Below are 23,325 nucleotides of genomic sequence, written 5' to 3'. Positions count from 1 at the left end.
TGCGTGTAATGTGCAGTACAAACTGGACTTCACGGGGCTGTCGGCGGGCGAGGCGGTGCGCGGGCGCGGCGCGGCGCGCGACGAGGACCCGGCGGGCGGCGGCGGCGGCGACGCCAAGCCGGGCGGCAGCTCGGGCGACACGGCCATGTGACAGTACGGCATGGGCCGGCGCGGCAAGGGCGACGCGCGCCGGACCAGGGTCAGCTTCCTCTTGTTTTAAAGACTGCGTCTCTAAAACGAACGTCGCCTACGGTCGGCTGGATCGCTCTCTTGCGGTTACATCGCTCTCGTGAAAGATGAACCGGTGATGGACGTATAGATTTTGATGTCGGTTATTACTAACGAGTTTTGCTGCTTAGATACTTACCTCCCTCGAAGTTTTACATTCGTAATGTTCGTATTCGTAGTAGTTTTTCGCTAGATACTATTTCTAATACTCTATTATAGTATTTTCTGATATCTTTGAAATTTAAAGAATAGATAAAGTTCTGTATTTTATGAATCTCTCTAGCCGGATCTTTGAAGATCCATCCGAGTGATGGTAGAGAGAATCGAGTTGAGTATTAGTCGTACAACGAAATATAAACGAAGCGATGCGTCCGCAATATTGTTTGTATCCTGGAAGATCACATGGATCAGCGTCTACTATCGACGTAGCCTTGTAGCGCTGTATGCATGTGGTTTTACACTCCGACTCTGAAGGCTGTCAACCGTTTAACAGTAGGATGACGATACGAACCGATATCGCGACTGTTCGATGGTTGGCAGCTACACTTAATGTAAGATGGACAGTACGATAAATTTAAAGTATTTACGGAAATAAGTTTTGGCTAATCACTTGCGACACACAAGCGCGCCCTCTCGCGGACTTCAGGTCTATTCTCTTCTAGATAAACTAGGTAGTTAGTAAATAGCAACAAGTAGGTAGCGAGCGCGCGGTCGCGACGCATTTGGCTGTGCAAAAATAATAATCTACTAAGTATTGTGTTCTACAGCAATTTCTAACTGTATTCGTAGACTAGGGATCAGGCATTAAAGATATCGACATTACATGCAGTTGTTACAATCGTTACGAATTTTATCTTTATTACTATTTTGTGATCGGTAAGAAAAGAGTGAAATCGTACAATAAATACTTGTTAACTACACACTCATAAATAATGTTACACTACCTAGTTAAATAAAATACGTATGTATACAATAACACTGAATAATAAGTACAAAGTATTTCCTATTTCTTTATGTTTCCCTTTCTTAAGCTTATCTAAGTATGTACCTACCTTTCTTATACCTTTTATCTACCTACTTGTATTTTAATCTATGGTCATTTTCCTGTATATATTACCTCACACCCCGGATTGTTTGTCTTTACGCTATTTGTCTTTCCTACTTGCACCCTTCTGCACCTTCCGTGGTCCTGTTGCACATTTTGTTTATGCACGTTTGGCTTCCTTCATTACTTTGGCATCAGATCAGACGCTCTTCCTAACGTCACGTCAATGAATATTTACATCTTCAGAACGACACAGCGTCACTCGCATTCGATGTTTACGCATTACTAGAAGTTTCTCTTTCAACGAGTTCGTGTACATACGTAGGTAAATATGAGTTCGGTTGATGTCTTCGATTCTGCGTCGTCCGGATGGCGACTTTTGCATGCTTGTGAAACGGATCAAATAGATGTGTGTTGCATGTGTGTACGTGATTATTGTATTGAATGTCGTACTTCATCTTTCTGACGGGGGATGTTAAGTAATAAGATAAGGGAACTTGACTCTGGTTGCTAAGAAGCAGCACCTACGTCGCCGAAACGCATGGTGTTATATAGACCTTCTCTGCGCAGGTGGCAGCACTTACTGCATGCTAAGGCACAGAATACACGTTGAATCATCTTTGCGCGTTGATAACCAATTTACTTGGTGACTTCGCGCGTATAAGCGGTGCGCCGGCAGCGTGTGTGAAGAGCTCGCGTGATTTACCTGCACCGTCGTAACGTAATCATGAGCATTAAATACGAACACGATTCTCGCCGTTCTGTGTGTTCTGTGCCTAAGCTAACACCATATCGCCGGCATGACGCCACAGACCATATCTGCATTGTCGCTAATTAATAATCAATCGTTACGGCAATAATCAACATATCAATTTAATTAGATTTATCGATTGTTACCGAAAAACGACGGGGTCGTTATTTAGTATTTAGGTATTTTTGGGGGCTAGATTACAATAGTTGGTATGTATTACCAAAGCGTCAGAGACGATTCATTTGATAAGTAATTTAAAATATTTCCTGTAGTAGGTGCTGGCTATGCTTACAATAAACGTGTATATATTTTTGAAGAGCCATTGTTAATAGTGCACGATCGGCCTATGTTTCGAAGCGTTTAGTTTAGGATAGGCATCAATGTAATTGTCTTGCCATATCACGTTTCGAGTGTTGCCAGCTGTCAATTATTTTGGTGGGAGTAGTGTAGGTACATGCTTTCTGATAGCTCTCGCCTCTCCGTGCTCTCACCTGTTCACGGTCTATATAACACTTCGCATGTTTCATACACCTACTTTTAGCATTTACTCTTTAATTCTACGTGAATGATGTCGGCTTTCTATAATTTGTAATTATATAGTAAGTAGGTACCTATTATATTATTGTTAAACTGTAACGACTACTCTTAAATCTTATTGCCTTCAAAAATAATTTTACCGTTATATGTACTTACTAGACTCCTGTTAAGATACTTAAAGCTCTGAAATTAGGATAGTGATATGCTAACAATATTCGAGTTAATGTAAAGAGCTTGACAAAGCTTTATAATGAAGAGTTGTGAATCGAACTTGTGGCCACGTATCTAGATTCAAAGATTAGTATAAGGCGAGGCCGTACAGCCCGATGCGACGATCGGATGGTTGCGTCGGTCCTCTGGTTCTAGGTAGCGAGACTCACAAGCATCAATATAATTTGGTCACATTTGTGCATATTGCACGAATGTGTGATGAACTGAGGTTTTATTTCAACCGTAGATATATCTACATAATTACAGCAAATCGGTCCAAACGCTCATGGATCACGTAGGTACAGTTGAAGTTTATTCCAAATGGCTGTTTTACAGCATGGCTATGTTACGATTTGTGATAATAAAATGGAAAAAACACATAAGTAGTTACATAACGCGTTTTTTTTTTTCAAACACTAAAGCATCACTAGCTATGACACGCTTAGCTTTTATACATTTCACAATTCATGCGACATGTCTTTAGACATGCACCCTGATACAACGTCTTAAACTATTTAAGTTTAAGTACCAACTGGATGGGCAGACGCAATTACTTCTTCATCGCATCTGGCCAGTGCCCTCGCGTGCCGCTTTGACTGTTCAGTAATTACGTACCTATATAATAAGCGTTCACCGCGAGCCGTGGACTACGATATAGGTAATTAGTACACTTAGATATTCAGCTAGCGACGTTATAATAGGTATCATACGTGCTTTTACTTCAGAACGATAGCCGTTATTGATCAACTCTACGTCCTAATGCGTGAAAGTAATACCATAGCCAATTAAGTAATAAGGAGAAGTCATATAGGTTATTATTACAGATTGCGCAGTATCAGTGACATATAATTTTTAAAGCGGTTTGCCCTTTGCTTATATCGCAGCGCAATCTGTGTATGTCAGTGAGCTCACTATACTCGTAGTGATGTAGCTCAAAGTGACGCCATCTACAACATTGATGACGGTCTACAATTTTGTGTTTATTATCATTTACTTGGCTCTGGTAAAAACATACCTATGAACAGTGACCAAAACCACGGCAATCTTATGAAACATTGGTAGGACGTGTAGAATAAATAGAAACATTTATTTTATTATACAAAAAGGTTCTTTAGCTGTTTAATATATATCACGTATATCAACTGAAACTTATTTTTGAACGTGAACAATCAATAAATAAAATGTTTTAAATGTTTAAAATTATATTCTGACCTTGAATAGCATCGTCTGCAGACGTATCTGCTTGATACAAAATTAATTTAACAACTAAAATGTCGACATATTCGTGATTTCTACATTTTTCTCTCATTAAAAAAAAGAATTCAGGTGTTTCTTTCTTTTCTTTCTTTCTTTCAGGTCAAACTAATACAACAGCTTTTACTTAGTTTTTAAATGAGTAACATGATTGTTACAAATTATCCCCACCTACAAACGCTTATATAAAAAATAAAAACAACAAAACAACTAATCAAGTGCTCATATTAATGTAAAAATGTATTATATGATTTCGCATTTTTCATCAGAGCAATGTCAAATCCTCCTAACGAAAGTAGTATTATACCTACAATAGGGTATCCACATAATAGATCATAAAAAGCTACACTACACACACGTGCCTCGGTAGACACCTACGTAATGTAGGCCCTACTCGCGTTAACAGTGACGGTAAGGTACCGAGCGGCCTCTAGGAGTACCATTTTTTAGATTTAAAAAGATCTAGTGCTAAAGTCAAAGAAAAATCATATTATAAAAGCAGTTCAGTAATGTCTCTCAAATAGGCATCTCAAAGCCCTCTCTAAGTGCTAAAGAATATCCGCACTTGGATTAAGTCTATACCTGATGTTCATAGTACTATTAGTACCCTAGAAGACGTCGCGTCGTACAGTTACAATCGCAAAATATATATACCTAATGAACCTAAGTACAGATACTTACACATGCTATTTCTTGACAGTTTGGGATATTTTTTTCGCAACCTGTAATTTATATTTGAAAATATTTATCAAAAAAATGTTTCTATCTAACCAAATCTAATGAGAAATAGTTCTGATAAGTTCTGATAAAGAGTTCAATCGTTTTAGTTACTCATTGTATGGGATTTTACAGAAAGGGAATTAGTGGTGCTACGCCTTTGTACGCCATATACTTACATAGAGAAACTGATATTTTCACGATAAGATTTTTTTATTGATTTTAGCACTATATTAATTTCTCAATATATCTGCTAGTTGTCACTTATCACCTCACTCAGAAGCATTCAACTCGATACAATAAATTGACTTCCATCACATTATAATATTAAATTCAATCACTTATTTCACAAAGGAGCTAATCTCTTTGGGCCATTTGTAAAATAATTAATTGAGTCGATTAGTGGTTATATAGAATAGACAAATAGAATAACAAGATACATGAGATAATTTGTGATACTTGACATTTAGTGCAAAGTCCTGTATAATTTTCAATATGTAGTTTTTAAAATAAATGGACAACAAGAACACCAAACTTATTTAATTGTACCACGTAGTTATATTTAGAAATGGAATAGTTTGGGACGATGGTTCAAGTGATGGATTCCCTTTCATATATTAACTGTCTTAATTAAAACCAATATGACAGTACTGTAGCTAAACACATAAAGTCTATTTAATAATTTAATGATAGCGAATGCTTAGTGCAATGAACTTACTATTTTTTTCAATACAAACGAAATTATAAAATTTCCATCTTATTTGTCCCATTTTGAAATCCTAGATGGAGTCCCAAAGTCGGAACATAAATGAACCAAAGAGTAGGACCTAGTTTAATAAATGTTTAGCCTAATAAAACAAAATGCTATAATGAATAAGGTGCAAAGTACCTATCTAATGATAGATATATTTCGGCATTCTCTTACATGTAATGTATAAATGGTGACCCTGAAGGAGTAAAACCCCGATAAGTAACTGTGTAAATTAAACATTTTAGTTAACATGTGTCGTCGGATATTTCGAAATCAATTTGATGTAACTTTATTAAGTGTATAATAAAGATTGAACCTATTGTCATGAAACTGTTGTGATTGTTATATATTTGAAGTTGCATTTTCATTAAAGTAATTAGAAGTATATTTTCCATAGTGCTGCCAAAATATTAATGATATACTAGATGTAGTCATGTTGTTTACATAACGGAATATTTTGAGGTTCGTGAATTTATGGAATGTATTTTGATGTGAGCGAGGAATGTATAACACTGTGTACGTGATCTAATACATCACTAATTAAAAACAAATTCATACGAATACAATGAATTTTATTTTATTACCTTCCATCGAGAGACCACCGAGAAACTAATAATAGTTTTAATAAACCAGGTAACTGTACAGTAATCGCTAAATAATAAAGTTTCGCAACATTGTTGTATGCTAAGTTTCTTTGGCGGATGACGCGTTCTACAAACTCAATGAGAAGCATATGAGAAGGGTCCAATAATAGTACATTATGATATTTATGATACAAGTGTGCTACCTTGATCATTACACTCGTGGCGATATTATACGCGCGACCTGATAGCGAGTCCGCCGCGCTATTAGAAAGACGATGAGTGTAATGACCAACGTGTTTCATGCGATAGTAGGTTCAGTAAGGTCATTTAGCATGCACTTTAGTCTCAGGCGATGCCGCTTGGCACGATTGTTCCTTAGGTCAAACAAAGTTGATCTGGCCCGGTAGCCGGGAGATCGTAGGTACCATGTAGACCCCCCAAAAAAGGGGGGGGGGGGGTGAAAGGGTCGGCTTCCCAGGTCCAATTAATGCTATATTCCTTCCTAGTCTTAGCAACTAGGGCAAGTTATATATCATTTTCGTATAATTTAGGGACGGAGAATTCATTTTCGAATTATACCTTTCCATACAATAAAAAATTGTTTTGTACTCGTACAAAAAATGAAAATGTTATGTAATTTTTTGTGACAATTTTGGATGTTACAATCACAGTGTGGCGATTTGCACTAAATCAAAAATGGGACGATGTAGCCCATGTATTCTTTATTCTGAAAAATATCACTTTATAGTAGGCATTCATACATGTTTTCGTAATAAAAAAAAATAATTTATAGCGCGTGGCGGTAACGATTTCCATACAAATGGAACTATGCCCAAAGTCAAAGATTAAAAATGTTTACTAAAACACTGAATTTGGCAATTTAAAAGTTTAAATATAATGTTTTAATGATTTTTTCATGCGTTTTTGCCCTTGTTTGGTACAAATTTGTTGTTTTTGTTTTTATTCCAGACAAACTATCTCCCCCCCATTTCCCCCCTTAAGGGTAGATATTTTTCAATTTGTTTTTATAACTAACTTATACCTTTTGTAATTAATCGATGTTCAAACTTTCAGGTTAAAATGTTCAGTAGTTTAGGATCTACGTGTGTTTGAGCTAAAGACATTTTATTTCATAATATCCCATATATTATAATATCTAACAAAACTCTGCTTACTTCCAGACATCATACAATCTAAACCCCTGAAGATATGAAGCTGAAATTTTCAACATCAATTAAATGCGACAGGTTTAAGTTTAAGATAAAGTAAAATTTTATAAAATCAACCCTTAAAGGGGGGAAATGGAGGGGAGAAAGTTTGTATGGAAGAAAAATAAAAACAACAAATTTGTACCAAAAAAGGGCAACAACGCATAGACAAATTATTAAAGCATTACATTTAAACTTTTAAAATGCCAAATTCAGTGTTTTAGTAAACATTTTTAATCTTTGACTTTGGGCATAGTTCCATTTGTATGGAAATCGTTACCGCCACGCGCTATAAATTATTTTTTTTACTACGAAACCATGTATGAATGCCTACTATAAAGTGATATTTTTCAGAATAAAGAATACATGGGCTACATCGTCCCATTTTTTATTTAGTGCAAATCGCCACACTGTGATTGTAACATCCAAAATTGTCACAAAAAAGTACAAAACATTTTCATTTTTTGTACAAAATTATTATTTTTTGTATGGAAAGGTATAATAATTATTTTGAAAATGAATTCCCCGTCCCTAAATTATACGAAAATGATATATAACTTGCCCTAGTTGCTAAGATTAGGAAGAAATATAGCATAGATTGGACCTGGGGAGCCAACCCTTTCACCCCCCCCCCCCCCCCCCCTTTTTGGGGGGTCTGCATGGTACGATCTCCCGGCTACCGGACCAGATCAACTTTGTTTGACCTAAGGAACAATCGTGCCAAGCGGCATCGCCTGAGACTAAAGTGCATGCTGTTCCATACATTTGTGTTCCTTACTCAACCTACTACGACGGTTTTCAACCCACTTAAAAAAAACAAACCTTAAATATTAATTTTAATTGTTAAAACCATGAATCTAGTATATAAACTGGATCTGGCATGAGGGTGGGGAGAAGTGACCGAACAGGATAGTCTTATGTATCTTTCAGTAGGAGTAACAGCGAAAGAGCTATTATTGTTTGTCCTTGTCACAGTCTCTCATTTTATTTGTTCTCCACCGTTTTTTTAGTATGGATTATGGTGGGCAACAGATTAATTCGACCAATCAGTGTCGCATTTGCGTATGTTTTGTCCTTCGCGTATACCACTTCTATACGATCCTACCTTCTATGGTTAAAACAGTTATTAAAAGTACAACTCAATGAAAAATTAAAATCGAATTGTCATATACGAGGGTGGATCAAAAAGTACCCGTGTTAGAAATGAAGACGCGTTTTTTTTAAACATTAAATATTTTATTTTATAACGTAATCTCCTTCTAGGTCCTTACACGTTTCCCAACGTTCCGGCCACTTATTTAACTCCTCCAAAAAAGAATCTGTCAAACTCTCTAAAATATGCTTCTCTCTCGGCGATAGCTTCTTCGTTTCACCAGAATTTCTTTCCCTGGAGCCATGTTTTTCATATTAGGGAACAGAAAAGAGTCAGATCCGGTGAGCAAGGTGGGTGTAGCAGCAATTCGTATCGTAGTTGGTTTAATTTGACGCGACAATTCTAGAAGAATGTTCTGGTGAGTTGTTGTGGTGAAACAACACTTTCTTCTTTACAAATGGGGCCATGTCTCCTTTATTTTTTTGTCGAAATGGTACAATAACTCACATTGGTACTGCACGGTAATATTTTAGCTTAAAAGTAAAAGTCCATACGGATTATTCCTTTGGAATTCCAAAATATCGTTACCTTAACTTTTCCAGCTGTTTGCTGACTTTTGCAACTGTTCTCCTTCTTCGGGTCAGAATTGTCAGAAAAAATCCATTGTTTTGACTGCTACTTGGTCTCAGGTCTATAATCATGGATCCAAATTTGATCAACGGTAACGACACGACGCAAAAACTCCTGCCAATATCGCTCAAACAATCCCAAATACTCCTTCAACATTAGCAGCAGTATCGCCAGCATCCACTTGTTTTCATCCGTGAGCAATCGCGGCACCCATCGGGCGGACACTTTTTTATGTGTGACTAGTCGTGTATTATATTAATTGCTGTTCTGTACGACATCCCTATAGCCTCCGCTAATTCGCGCACTTTAGTACAACGATCGATGAGCATCATGTTTTTGACCACTTCGACGACTTCTTTGGTAACCATGTTTGCAGGTAGTCCTGGGCGGTTCTCATAAAAACACATGTGTGACCTTTTTTAAATTTATTATACCAATATCTCATGGTAGTCATAGACGGCGAAAGACCTCCATAAACAGCATCTAACTTAGCTTTTAATTGTTCGCATGTATTTTCATCCAAAAATGAGAAGCGGATTACGAAACGATTCTGCTCTTTTTCCATTTAGTATGAAAAACAAGACAAGTCTCACAAAATTAGCCGCCTAAAAAAAACTAAACCACAGATACCTGTCAGTCTTTAATTTTTTTATTCGATAATAGTAAAACTACTCGACGGTAATACCAATTTTCCTAAGCAATGCCATTTGTCATCAAACACGGGTACTTTTTCATCCACCCTCGTATTACCGCACAAGTCCGATAATTATAATGAAAAAAGTACGCGGGTTTAATATCTAGGATTATAAGATTTATAAGCCTATAAGTTCCACGTTACGAGCAAGTGTGTTGAAAAGTAAGTATTTTTTGCCACGATGCGTGTCATCATTAGTGCCAATTTCCACCATCCATCTCGAAGCACGCGACTTTTCCCACGGTTTTAGCCATCTTCCCCGCAAAAATAATCTATCCCATCCTCGTCGCCAATGTTAAATTTGGGATTGGTGTCTAAAGGAAACGCCCGTTCGGTTGACAGATTTATTCCAACTGGCCATAGTCTAATAAAACATGGTCTTCCACATAGTCTAATAAAACATGGTCTTCCATTCCCAGAGTGACACGGGCCTACGTCACAACAACATGGCCGCTATATATAGCGCTATCGCATATTATCATATAGCGCTGTCGCATGATGACGTAGGCCCGTGTCAGTTAGGTGACCTAGAAAAGACGGGAATGGAGTACCAGGCGGAGTATATTATTATACCATGGTCTTCCATTCCCAGAGTGACACGGGCCTACGTCACAACAACATGGCCGCTATATATAGCGCTATCGCATATTATCATATAGCGCTGTCGCATGATGACGTAGGCCCGTGTCAGTTAGGTGACCTAGAAAAGACGGGAATGGAGTACCAGGCGGAGTATATTATTATACCATGCAACTGGCCATCGCATGATTATGCATCTACCTACATATAAGTAACCATACATAACAATAGCCATAAGCGAAGGTCAGTATAAATATAAAATGCCTGAGACTTCTTAAAGTGACAATCTACAGCAGTGCCTAATGAGAAACAAACTGCACGGAGAAGCCCCAAAAGTTTGTTGTATATAATTTTATGGATTTTGACTCTCGGCACTGGACCACAATGTTTTAATTTTATTTTCTAGGTGTTCTTGACGCATGAAGAAAGAAGTTGCCTAGGCTAGGATATAGGATAGTTTGAATAAAACATTTACACCTATATATTACGTATTTATTTATATTTTATTCAAAGGTACAATATATTACACCGGCTGAACTTCGTCCCCGCATACATCACATATCCTCGCTATGACTAAGCAAATGATCAGTATGGTAAAGTGGGCCGCGACCCTACACAAAATACAAAATTAAGCATAATCTTACCACTAAAAAACTCCTTACTTAATGCGGAAGTCAATACTGCGTTATAGGAATTAAATATAATTAAACCATGGCATTACGATTATGCATATCAGAAACCTTTTTTCAGCGTTTAAACCGCCTCGTTTTCGTAGAGATATTTTTGAAAAATGCTATACGTTTATTATGTTATTTCCGGATATTTAGAAGAGATCACGTATGAGACAACCGGAAACACCGTCAAAATCTATAATACAGTAAAATTATACATTTAGCGTTTGCGTCAAATCCGGTAGTTCTGATTTTATGCAGACTTATTTATGATGTTGGTCCAATGAATAACCCAAGTTGGTGACCTCGAGCGCCGAACGCAACTTTGTCAAAAATCGAAAAACCTGCGAAAATTTCGGTTTTTGTTTAGTTTTGGGCGATTCTAACCCTAAAGGACTAGTTTTTGATAGTACCTTCCTTAGACGTTTTTAAAGAAGAGTAAATTTGCTACAATGCGAGATTAGAACTGTCTCTGAAGATTGAATAGTTTCCGAGATAAAGGCTTTCAAAATTTAGATTTTTTTTAAATTGAGCTCGTAAGCTAAGTGAGTGCAGTGAGTATGCACTTTTGACTCAGGCGATGCCGCTTGGCACGATTGTTCCTAAGGTCAAACAAAGCTGATTTGGCGCGGTAGCCACGATATCGTACCGTGCCTACCTCCCAAAAAGGGAGGGGAAAGGGTCGGATCCCTAGGTCCAATCTAAGCTATATTAATTCTTCCTGCTCTTAGCAACTAGGGCAAGTTATATATGATTTTCATATAATTTAGGGCTTCCTTATTCTATAAAGTATCACTTCAAAACAGGCCTTCATATATTTTGTTGTAAAAATATGATGCGGATTGAGTGACGATTTCCATAGAAATGTAATTATGGCCAAAGTCAAAAGTTAAAAATCTTTAAAATAACACTTAACTTGGCATTTTAAAAGTATGAATATAATGTTTTCATCCCTAAATTATATGAATATGATACATAACGTGCCTTAGCTCCTAAGAGTAGGAAGAAATATAGCAAAGATTGGACCTGGGGATCCGACCTTTCCCCTCCCTTTTTGGGGGGTATGCACGGTACGATCTCGTAGCTATTGGGCCAAATCAGCTTGTTTGACCTTAGAAACAATCATGCCAAGCGGCATCGCCTGAGTCAAAAGTGCATACTCACTGCACTCACTTAGCTTACGAGCTCAATTAAAAAAAAATCTAAATTTTGAAAGCCTTTATCTCGGAAACTTTCAATCTACACAGACAGTTCTAATCTCGTATTGTAGCAAATTTAGTTTTCTTTAAAAACGTCTATGGAAGGTGCTATCAAAAACTAGTCCTTTAGGGTTAGAATCGCCTAAAACTAAATAAAAACCGAAATTTTCGCAGGTTTTTCGATTTTTGACAAAGTTGCGTTCGGCGCTCAAGGTCACAAACTTGGATTATTAATTGGGCCAACATCAAAAATAAATCTGCAATAAATCAGAACTACCGGATTTGACGCAGAAGAGCCACGTTACAAAATTCTACAATTTCACTGGATTACTACTGCTTCTTAAAATAATGTGTTCATAGAGACGATTCGGAATAAACGCTCAAAAAATGACCCATTTCATAATAAGTCACTTGCAGTCACCAGTTCTATTGAATAACTTGATATTTTATACTTTATGTCCCATGTATGTAATCGTGACTACAAAACAAAAATATTTACATAAATAAATGCGAGTATGTAATACATTAAAGAATATAATCACAATAAATAGAAACTCTACAAGTATATCGAATTAGTTCAACAAAAAAGAACGAGGTGTCGTAATGTCTTATCTAAATATTTATTAACTTATCTATTTTAACGATATGAATGGTGATTACTGATTAAAAATACAAAGTTGTATTATGTCCGCGGTAATCAAATATAATATTAATGGTGAACAAACCTCACTCCATTCCATTACAAATATTTGAAACGCTAACACCTAGCTAGAGCTATTGAGTCTATGTCACAACTGAGCTATGAGCATGTTCCGTATCACTAAGCAGAGAACGCTTCCTCGCTCCAATAAGCCAAAATCGTATTAAATATGTATTGAAAACGAAGTAAAAATTATTTTTATCTAATTTATCGTTAAGATTTAGAATGGTGTCCTAATTTATATTTTACGTACGTCTACAGTACGTAACATCTCTACTTACAAATATAACAGAAAATAAAACTCTTCACAGCTAGCATTTGTAAAGTTTATTATGCTATATTTATCAGTAAAGATTTTAGTGCCTAGAGTTTAATGTCACACAGTTTTTGAGCTGAGAAGTCATGTCGATGTTTATTAATTATAATATTTGTATTTGATAATTACGATACAGCGCTCGTAAAATACTTGTTAAAATACAATATTGTAAAGACCGAGGGTCTTACTTACGCAGACCATTACAAGCTATTTGGCATCTTCGTGGACGTTAATGTCGAATCATAAAGTGTCAAAGTACTGTTTGTGCTCACTTGTAATTTAAAAAACGGATCCAAAATATTAAACCACCTTGTAAAATCCATAATACAAAATTCCTTTGAAACACAACTCGTACAAAATTAGGCCTCACTTATCATATAAATGCTTTGTCATGGAAAAAAAAACTTATAAAATACATACAAAAAGTAATCTCGTATAGAAACCTGTACCGGTTTGTAAAGTGATAGTGTATGGTTACACCCAGCGGATAGTCTTAATAAATCGTTGTTCAATTACGCTATATTCATAGATCTACTTCTTACACGTAAATACATGTGGTGCCTCGTATTGGGGTAGTCACCAATATTAAATAGCTATCCCGATGTGACACTCTTAAAAGACCAATCTGAAATGCAAATATGCCAATATAATATATGTACGTATTAATAATTTCGATAAATAGAAATATTAAATAGAAAACTAAACATGAAATTAAGTCTACTTACTGATATTTACAACGAATACATCAGGCGTTAAAATAATCGACTCGTAAAGATTTAATTACAAAGATACGTTATTGTAAATTACGAAAAGTTAAGAAATGATGCGAAGACATCTTACTCGTTCAACAAGAGACAAAGCAATATACACCGTGAATCCATAAACAATCACAATATAAACGTGCAATTTGCTGAAGTCTAGCATAGTTATTAGCAACACCCGTCACAACGCTGAAAATGGCACAATATCCCAGAATTAATACAAATGACAATTTATACATACAGGTTATTCGAAACTTACGTTTCTTGTTCAATTTCGACTGCCTGAAAAACGAATAGTTTCTGTAAGCAAGCCGGGTAGGTACAAACGATACCGTACTTATATTGATCGAAATTTTAGAAGAAACACAAGTATTTAGATCTAAGGCTAGACCGTTTGGTGTGTTAAGTGACGACCGCAATGTGAAAACGAGAACGCCACCAAGCTAACAATATCCGCATTACAACAATACAATTAAAACGTGTACTTTGTTTTATAAAACAGGACACACAATAAAGTTGCTTTTCCATGTATTATACATTTTGCAGATATCCTTACAACCCAGCCTTCACACGCTAGCCCATGAGCCGTATTTGTAGCTAGCATAGCCAAGAAGAATAGTATCAAGCACGAAGCGGAGCAATATATCGTAGGAATCGCTTTAACAGCTGATCTAAACAGCACTGAACGGCACTAGTTTGTCTACGTTAAGTTTTTTCACACTTGGCAGTGACAATTTACGGGAAGAACATTGACGTAGCATTTGGCGTGAAAACTTAACGAGATAGGACTTTATAGACTGTCTAGATGAGCCATACTCAAAACCTGTGACTCGCCGGGCTTTGTTGGATGATTTGGCGTGAAAACTTAACGAGGTCGGACTTTACGGACTGTCTAGATGAGCCATACTCAACCTGTGACCAGCCGGGCTTTGTTGGATGGCCTGCCAGGAGATCCTGGTATAGATCACAACCTTACCAATCTGAACGTCACCTTTAAGCAAACTCATCTTGCGGCCCGGGGCTGCAAGGCAAAACTATCTTTGTTGCCCTCATAAAAAAAGTGTTGGCTTGTTATGATCTGGATAGTAATCGTAGATGTGAAACACCGAGGTGAAACACTATCTAATTTAGCTGTCAAAACCACGCCTAAGATATATATTACTCCACTTCGTGTGTCTTATTACCTCGTAACTCTTTTGATTTTTTAAGGTAGTTAGCACACGAACTTGTTCACGGTAAAAACAGCCGATTATTACAGGCACTCAAGTTACATGTGCACAATGACTTTGTACGCGTTGGCGTAGTGAATACTGGGCTTTGGCGGCGGAATATAAGTAACGAGACCTGTTATCGCACTGCACTCGTCGGGTTAGTGGCGACATACGGTGGGTGAGACACGACAGCGTAGACTTAGAACAAACCTTTCTTTTTCTTGTCCTTCTTGTCTTTACCGTCGACGGTCCTGGAATAGATACAATGGAATGTTAGTAACAAATAGACCGAAAAGATCAGTGGCGTAGCTAGGCGTGGGCGAAGTCTCGCGCCCCAAGGGGGACCTCGCGCGAGGCCCCTTCGGGCACAGTTAAAAAAAAGGGCCTCGCAGATGCGACTTCGCCCACAGCTAGATTAGTTCACGCTACGCCACTGGAATAGATGTGAGTAGTATTAAAAGTTAGTGCCTGACCGAGCCGACTTTACAGCCGCGTCGAAACTATGGTACTGTCCTACCGAAGTTCGGTTTCGGTAGGTTTCGGCATAAAAATCATATATCGGCCGAAACTGTTCTAGTTCGGTTCGGTTAAAGGGGCCCACTGATTAACAGTCCGCTGGACGGTATCGGCCTGTCAGTTAGAACAAAATTTTGACAGTTCCGAACAACTGACAGGCCGATACCGTCCGGCGGAGTGTTAATCAGTGGGCCCCTTAAGACAAAAACTTCATTCAGGTTGAAATACAGACTTGAGACGTGAATAAAAGGTTCCTAAATATATTTCTTCCTGATTCAGACTTTTGCCGTGCTTAAAATATATGTATACTGTGACTTGCACTTGAATAATACAGGCAGGAAACCATGATCGATATTTTCGTGTGACATATAAAAATAACCGCGCTAGCGTTCTTCCAGGCTATTTTATTCCAGGTTCTTTAAGCTTTGGAAACTACTCCACTGTAAGGTATGTTAATGCTTACTCTTTGCTGTTGGCCTCGAGTGAGCGCCGGCGCAGGTCGTCGAGCGAGAGGCCGGTGTCGCGCTCCCACGCGGCGCGCTCCGCCTAGAAAGAGATACAAAACCTTATTTTCAACTGCAACTTATTTGACAAGTTTGTGTCAACCAACTTTTGTATAAATGAGTAAACTGACAACCATTTATAACGTTTGTACGTATAGTATTATTAGCACAACTGGAACAATCGGTACTTATTCTGTGACTGTGGTGCGATATAATGTTCTCGATCCCATTACGTCCCCCATATGGTAACGTCGGTTTAAGTTTAGTGGGTTGGCTTCTCCCCCGTTCGTCGCTAAAAGAAAGGGATGAGAGATGGGAGTCCCACATAGCCCCCGCGCCTCCCTAGGCACAGGGAGTGTGCGCACAGCATTAGCATAGTGGGGGTAGGGGGGTGTGGGGTGGGTTGGAGACAGACGTCCCTCACCTGCAGCGCTTCGACTCCTTCAGCTTGTGGGGGAGGGAGAGGAGTGTCTCATGTCTCACCTGCAGCGCGCGCTGGCGCTCGTCGAGCTCGCGCGCCTGCGCCTCGAGCGCGCGGCGCGTGGCCTCGTGCCGGCGCGCCAGCTCCGCCTCCGACTCCTTCAGCTTGTGGGGGGAGGGAGAGGGGTGTCTCATGTCTCACCTGCAGCGCGCGCTGGCGCTCGTCGAGCTCGCGCGCCTGCGCCTCGAGCGCGCGGCGCGTGGCCTCGTGCCGGCGCGCCAGCTCCGCCTCCGACTCCTTCAGCTTGTGGGGGGAGGGAGAGGGGTGTCTCATGTCTCACCTGCAGCGCGCGCTGGCGCTCGTCGAGCTCGCGCGCCTGCGCCTCGAGCGCGCGGCGCGTGGCCTCGTGCCGGCGCGCCAGCTCCGCCTCCGACTCCTTCAGCTTGTGGGGGGAGGGAGAGGGGTGTCTCATGTCTCACCTGCAGCGCGCGCTGGCGCTCGTCGAGCTCGCGCGCCTGCGCCTCGAGCGCGCGGCGCGTGGCCTCGTGCCGGCGCGCCAGCTCCGCCTCCGACTCCTTCAGCTTGTGGGGGGAGGGAGAGGGGTGTCTCATGTCTCACCTGCAGCGCGCGCTGGCGCTCGTCGAGCTCGCGCGCCTGCGCCTCGAGCGCGCGGCGCGTGGCCTCGTGCCGGCGCGCCAGCTCCGCCTCCGACTCCTTCAGCTTGTGGGGGGAGGGAGAGGGGTGTCTCATGTCTCACCTGCAGCGCGCGCTGGCGCTCGTCGAGCTCGCGCGCCTGCGCCTCGAGCGCGCGGCGCGTGGCCTCGTGCCGGCGCGCCAGCTCCGCCTCCGACTCCTTCAGCTTGTGGGGGGAGGGAGAGGGGTGTCTCATGTCTCACCTGCAGCGCGCGCTGGCGCTCGTCGAGCTCGCGCGCCTGCGCCTCGAGCGCGCGGCGCGTGGCCTCGTGCCGGCGCGCCAGCTCCGCCTCCGACTCCTTCAGCTTGTGGGGGGAGGGAGAGGGGTGTCTCATGTCTCACCTGCAGCGCGCGCTGGCGCTCGTCGAGCTCGCGCGCCTGCGCCTCGAGCGCGCGGCGCGTGGCCTCGTGCCGGCGCGCCAGCTCCGCCTCCGACTCCTTCAGCTTGTGGGGGGAGGGAGAGGGGTGTCTCATGTCTCACCTGCAGCGCGCGCTGGCGCTCGTCGAGCTCGCGCGCCTGCGCCTCGAGCGCGCGGCGCGTGGCCTCGTGCCGGCGCGCCAGCTCCGCCTCCGACTCCTTCAGCTTGTGGGGGGAGGGAGAGGGGTGTCTCATGTCTCACCTGCAGCGCGCGCTGGCGCTCGTCGAGCTCGCGCGCCTGCGCCTCGAGCGCGCGGCGCGTGGCCTCGTGCCGGCGCGCCAGCTCCGCCTCCGACTCCTTCAGCTTGTGGGGGGAGGGAGAGGGGTGTCTCATGTCTCACCTGCAGCGCGCGCTGGCGCTCGTCGAGCTCGCGCGCCTGCGCCTCGAGCGCGCGGCGCGTGGCCTCGTGCCGGCGCGCCAGCTCCGCCTCCGACTCCTTTAGCTTGTGGGGGGAGGGAGAGGGGTGTCTCATGTCTCACCTGCAGCGCGCGCTGGCGCTCGTCGAGCTCGCGCGCCTGCGCCTCGAGCGCGCGGCGCGTGGCCTCGTGCCGGCGCGCCAGCTCCGCCTCCGACTCCTTCAGCTTGTGGGGGGAGGGAGAGGGGTGTCTCATGTCTCACCTGCAGCGCGCGCTGGCGCTCGTCGAGCTCGCGCGCCTGCGCCTCGAGCGCGCGGCGCGTGGCCTCGTGCCGGCGCGCCAGCTCCGCCTCCGACTCCTTCAGCTTGTGGGGGGAGGGAGAGGGGTGTCTCATGTCTCACCTGCAGCGCGCGCTGGCGCTCGTCGAGCTCGCGCGCCTGCGCCTCGAGCGCGCGGCGCGTGGCCTCGTGCCGGCGCGCCAGCTCCGCCTCCGACTCCTTCAGCTTGTGGGGGGAGGGAGAGGGGTGTCTCATGTCTCACCTGCAGCGCGCGCTGGCGCTCGTCGAGCTCGCGCGCCTGCGCCTCGAGCGCGCGGCGCGTGGCCTCGTGCCGGCGCGCCAGCTCCGCCTCCGACTCCTTCAGCTTGTGGGGGGAGGGAGAGGGGTGTCTCATGTCTCACCTGCAGCGCGCGCTGGCGCTCGTCGAGCTCGCGCGCCTGCGCCTCGAGCGCGCGGCGCGTGGCCTCGTGCCGGCGCGCCAGCTCCGCCTCCGACTCCTTCAGCTTGTGGGGGGAGGGAGAGGGGTGTCTCATGTCTCACCTGCAGCGCGCGCTGGCGCTCGTCGAGCTCGCGCGCCTGCGCCTCGAGCGCGCGGCGCGTGGCCTCGTGCCGGCGCGCCAGCTCCGCCTCCGACTCCTTCAGCTTGTGGGGGGAGGGAGAGGGGTGTCTCATGTCTCACCTGCAGCGCGCGCTGGCGCTCGTCGAGCTCGCGCGCCTGCGCCTCGAGCGCGCGGCGCGTGGCCTCGTGCCGGCGCGCCAGCTCCGCCTCCGACTCCTTCAGCTTGTGGGGGGAGGGAGAGGGGTGTCTCATGTCAGTTCGCTTCACAAAGCCTGCGAAGACGCACGTGCATAGAATTTACGTATTTGTTTCAACCAGGGCAGTGATTGTCAAACTTTCATCATGCCGACGTGTAGTGATTGTAACCTAGAAGTCAGTGATTCGGCTCAGTGTAGTGGGTGCAAAAATCATTTCGGGTTTTGCTGTGCCAATATTACAGAGACAGGCTATAGGAAATTGGGCACCGAAAGAAGAGCTGGATGGAAATGTTTAAGATGTAGAAAGGATACCACACAGTCTCCTCTGGTCACTAAACAACAATATGTGCCTGTTCCTGAGCCGAGTGCTTCCAAACCGGTTGATCTGGAATCTTTAATGAGCGAGATCCGCGATATGAAAAGGCATGTTGTGTGCCTTCCCGAGATCAAGGTGGAACTCTCAGAGATTAGAAAAACGTGTGAATTCACAAGTGACAAATTGGATGAGTGCATTTTACGTATTGCTGAAGTTGAGAGCAAGATTCCTGAGATTGAGATCCTCCACGGCAAGGTTGAAACTTTAGGCCAAGAAGTGTCATCCCTCAAAAGTGAACTCGCTAGTAGGGATCAGTGGCAACGGCTCAACAATGTAGAAATTAAAGGGGTTCCACTTAAGAAGAATGAGAACCTGTTCTTGATCCTTGACAATATTTGCGGCGTTGTGGGATTCCCAATCGATAAGAATAGTATCAATTATATTTCAAGGGTCCCTGCTCAGAACTCAAATGAGAAGTGTATCATTGTAGGATTTATAAATAGATACATAAAAGAAGAATTCTTGGCTTCAGCGCGACTTAAGAAGACCATCACGGCTGAAGAAATCGGATTTCAGGGCAGTAAACAAAGGATCTTCGCCAACGATCACTTAACTCCTATGTACAAGCAGCTGCTGACGAAGACGAAAAGTACTCTTAAGTCGAAAGGATATGCGTACATATGGGTCAAATACGCGAAAATTCACGTACGCAAGGATGACTCTTCCAAAGTATTTATAATTAATAGTGATAATGATTTAAACAAATTAGTCTAATCAAGGTCGTAATGTACTTAGTTTTCTCATTATTGTTGTCTCGGTTAATTTTAGTGGTGAACTTACTATTTTTCATATTAAAATTTTTATACATCACGCAAACTTTGAGTACCGTTGTCCGGCCTAAACCGGGCGGGAGTTGTTATTGTCTGGGTCGGCCGCTTATCGCCGATTGCATTCTTTGCATGTTGCTACTGTTCTTATTGTTGTTGAGCTCATTAAAAGATATCTATCCTTGTCTAATTCATTTGATTTTCGTGCTTGTTTATGACTTACTCGCTCACGCTAATGGGAAACTGTTTATGTCTGTAGGCGATTATTTAAATTATTTTACAAATCGGACTTTCTGGAATGCTAAATATTTCATTGACGTGTTTTTTCTGTTCGATTGTTCATTATTATGTTTTAATATAATGTTTTTAAGAATATTTTTTCACAGTGAATAGTAAACTTACATATCCAACAATTTACTACCAGAATGTGAGGGGTTTACGGACTAAAACATCGATATTTTATAGGAATTTAAGTTTAGCTTGCTACGATATTATTATGTTGACGGAAACGTGGCTTTTGGATGGGGTCTTAGATAATGAGCTATTTGATGACCGATATATGGTTTGGAGGCGAGACCGTGACGCGGCGCTGACAGGTCAAGGTCGTGGCGGAGGCGTGCTCATCGCTGCCCGCAGGGACCTGGCTGTGGTACCGCACCCGGAGTACCACTCCTCAGCTGAGGACTTGTGGGTCACTCTGTCTATATCTGACGACTCAAATAAAGTACTTAACGTTCACCTATGTGTCTTATATCTATGTAAGCAAAATGGAGGATTTACGTTTTCCCAACAATTATCTAACTTTTGCAACCAACTTGAAAATATTGTAATTAATCACCCCAATGATAAATTCCTAATTTCCGGGGATTTTAATATGAGTAATATAGAATGGTTGATCCAAGATTCATATTTAACCCCTGTTAATTATACTACAGTAGAGGAGCGCGGTTTTATTGATGATTTAAATTTGCTTAACTTGCATCAATATAATGGGGTCCGTAATCGCTATAACAAAACATTAGATTTAATATTATCAAACGATATCGTGTGCGTTAACAATTGTTGTGATCCCTTAGTCCCAATTGACCCTTACCATGAAGCCTTAATTATTTCCTTGCAATTTTCTGTGCTAAAGTCTATTATACCGGCACCACGCTATAAATATTATTACAACAAGGGTGATTATACCTCGATAAATAATGAGTTATTCTTGATTAATTGGGTAAATGAATTTTCTTGCCGATCACTTGATCAATGCGTTGAGTTTTTTTATTCTACTTTTAAAAAATTAAGAGATAAATATATTCCTTATAAGGTCCTAAACATGGGTACTTTTCCTCCATGGTTTTCAGCTTCTTTAAAAAAAGTTATCAAAGAAAAAAGTAAGTATTTGAAAAAATTCAAAATGTATGGTAACAAGTCTGATTATATTTCTTATTGTATTTTAAGAGACCGTGTTAAAAGAATAGAACGGGAATGTTATTTGACATATATTAGTCGTGTTGAAAGCAATATTGCTCGGAATCCAAAGCAGTTTTGGACCTATATTAAATCGCGTAGTAATTCTCATGGTATACCAAGTTCTTTAAAGTATGGTGATAGAGTGATTTCGAATGGTGCAGATATATGTAATGCATTTTCTGACTATTTTTATACAACTTTTTCTGCTCCTACCAATAGCTCAGATGTATTGTCTTACAATGGTAACTGGAACTCACCAACCGATATATTTAAGATCGAAGTTGATCCGGATTTCATCCTTCGTTTGCTTCTTACCCTTGACCCTTCTAAATCTGCAGGTCCTGATGAGCTTCCGGCTCAGTTCTTAATGAATTGTGCTAAAGGTCTATTGAAGCCTATAGAACTGTTGTTTAAACGGTCACTTAGTGAGTGTGTTGTTCCTAATGTATGGAAATCTGCGTTTATTACTCCTGTCTACAAAAAAGGGTCTCGGATAGAAATCGTTAATTACAGACCTGTGTCTAAATTATGTATTTTAGCTAAAGTGTTTGAAAAATTAGTATATGTTCAAGTTTATGATGCTATTAAACATTCTTTTAATCATAGTCAGCATGGTTTTATGCAGCGAAAATCTACGGTGTCCAACCTGGTGCTACTAAATGATTTTATTACAGGGGCAATGGATAAAGGTAAGCAGGTAGATGTCATTTATACAGACTATAGTAAAGCCTTCGATCGTATTGATCATAAGTTGCTTATTGTGAAACTCCAACGCTTAGGGATAAATGGTGACCTGTTGAGGTGGTTCTCATCATATATTAATAACCGATCTCAAGCTGTTGTTATAAGTAATTATGTTTCTAGTTGGGTTAATGTCCCGAGTGGTGTCCCACAAGGATCTTTGCTCGGTCCTTTGCTTTTCAATATTTTCATTGATGATATCTCTGTATGCTTTAAGTTTTCTAGGTTGCTTTGTTTCGCAGATGATATGAAAATTATTGCTCAGATTAAATCAGTCCAAGATGTTGCTCTATTACAAGCCGATCTCGATCGTCTTGGTATGTACTGTAGAGAAAATAAGTTGGATCTTAACCCATCTAAATGTCATGTAGTTACTTTCTCACGTCAGAAATCACCGATCACTTCTGTTTATGCTATACATAATCAATATTTATTAAGAGTATCTTTTCTAAGAGATCTGGGCGTAATACACGATTCCAAATTACTATTTGACGCTCACATTGATAGCATTGTGAAGAGCGCTACTAAGTCTCTTGGGTTCATAATGCGCAGTTGTTCCGATTTTACACAGGCAAAAACTTTCAAGATCCTATATTGTTCATTTGTAAGAAGCAAACTCGAGTATGCTTCCCAGATATGGAACCCCTGTTACAACGTTTATATAGATAGGATCGAGCGGATTCAGCGAAAATTCATAAAGTTTCTCTGCTATAAATTACGTACCCCATATAACTCATCTAATTATATTAGCGTGTGCAAAAAACACCATTTGTTACCTTTGTCACAGCGACGTGAAATTGCTGACATTATATATTTCTTGAAAATTACGAATGGCACCATTGACTGTCCTGATCTTCTAGGTAGTATTATGTTCAACACTCCTAATAGAGTTAAAAGGT

At 41.6% G+C, this 23,325-nt stretch overlaps 3 protein-coding genes across 12 annotated transcripts in view; 1 reads left to right on the top strand and 2 right to left on the bottom strand.

Annotated features, from left to right (window-relative positions):
- LOC134789981 (alpha-catulin) overlaps positions 1-1,965 on the top strand; it is a 110,018-nt gene extending 108,053 nt beyond the window's left edge. For 2 of the 9 annotated variants that reach the window (XM_063760711.1, XM_063760710.1), the window contains exon 16: positions 17-1,965. In XM_063760711.1, coding sequence (XP_063616781.1) covers positions 17-293 — 277 coding nt within the window. In that variant the 3' untranslated portion in view covers positions 294-1,965. The remainder of the gene's footprint in view (positions 1-16) is intronic. The other 7 variants (XM_063760712.1, XM_063760713.1, XM_063760715.1 and 4 more) reach the window with 5 other exon arrangements.
- LOC134789988 (phospholipid scramblase 2) overlaps positions 1-23,325 on the bottom strand; it is a 412,262-nt gene that overhangs the window by 278,905 nt on the left and 110,032 nt on the right. The window lies entirely within an intron of this gene.
- Positions 10,758-23,325, bottom strand: part of LOC134789995 (septin-7) — a 44,970-nt gene continuing 32,402 nt past the window's right edge. For both annotated transcript variants that reach the window (XM_063760736.1, XM_063760737.1), the window contains 3 exons: positions 16,119-16,201; positions 15,350-15,390; positions 10,758-13,792 (listed from right to left, as the gene is read on the bottom strand). In XM_063760736.1, the coding sequence (XP_063616806.1) occupies positions 13,761-13,792; positions 15,350-15,390; positions 16,119-16,201 (156 nt within the window). In that variant the 3' untranslated portion in view covers positions 10,758-13,760. The remainder of the gene's footprint in view (positions 13,793-15,349; positions 15,391-16,118; positions 16,202-23,325) is intronic.

This window comes from Cydia splendana, chromosome 4 (genome assembly GCF_910591565.1).
Source record: "Cydia splendana chromosome 4, ilCydSple1.2, whole genome shotgun sequence".
NCBI lineage: Eukaryota > Metazoa > Arthropoda > Insecta > Lepidoptera > Tortricidae > Cydia > Cydia splendana.
Note: the sequence above shows the minus strand (reverse complement) of the source record. Positions and strands in the feature narration are given on the sequence as shown.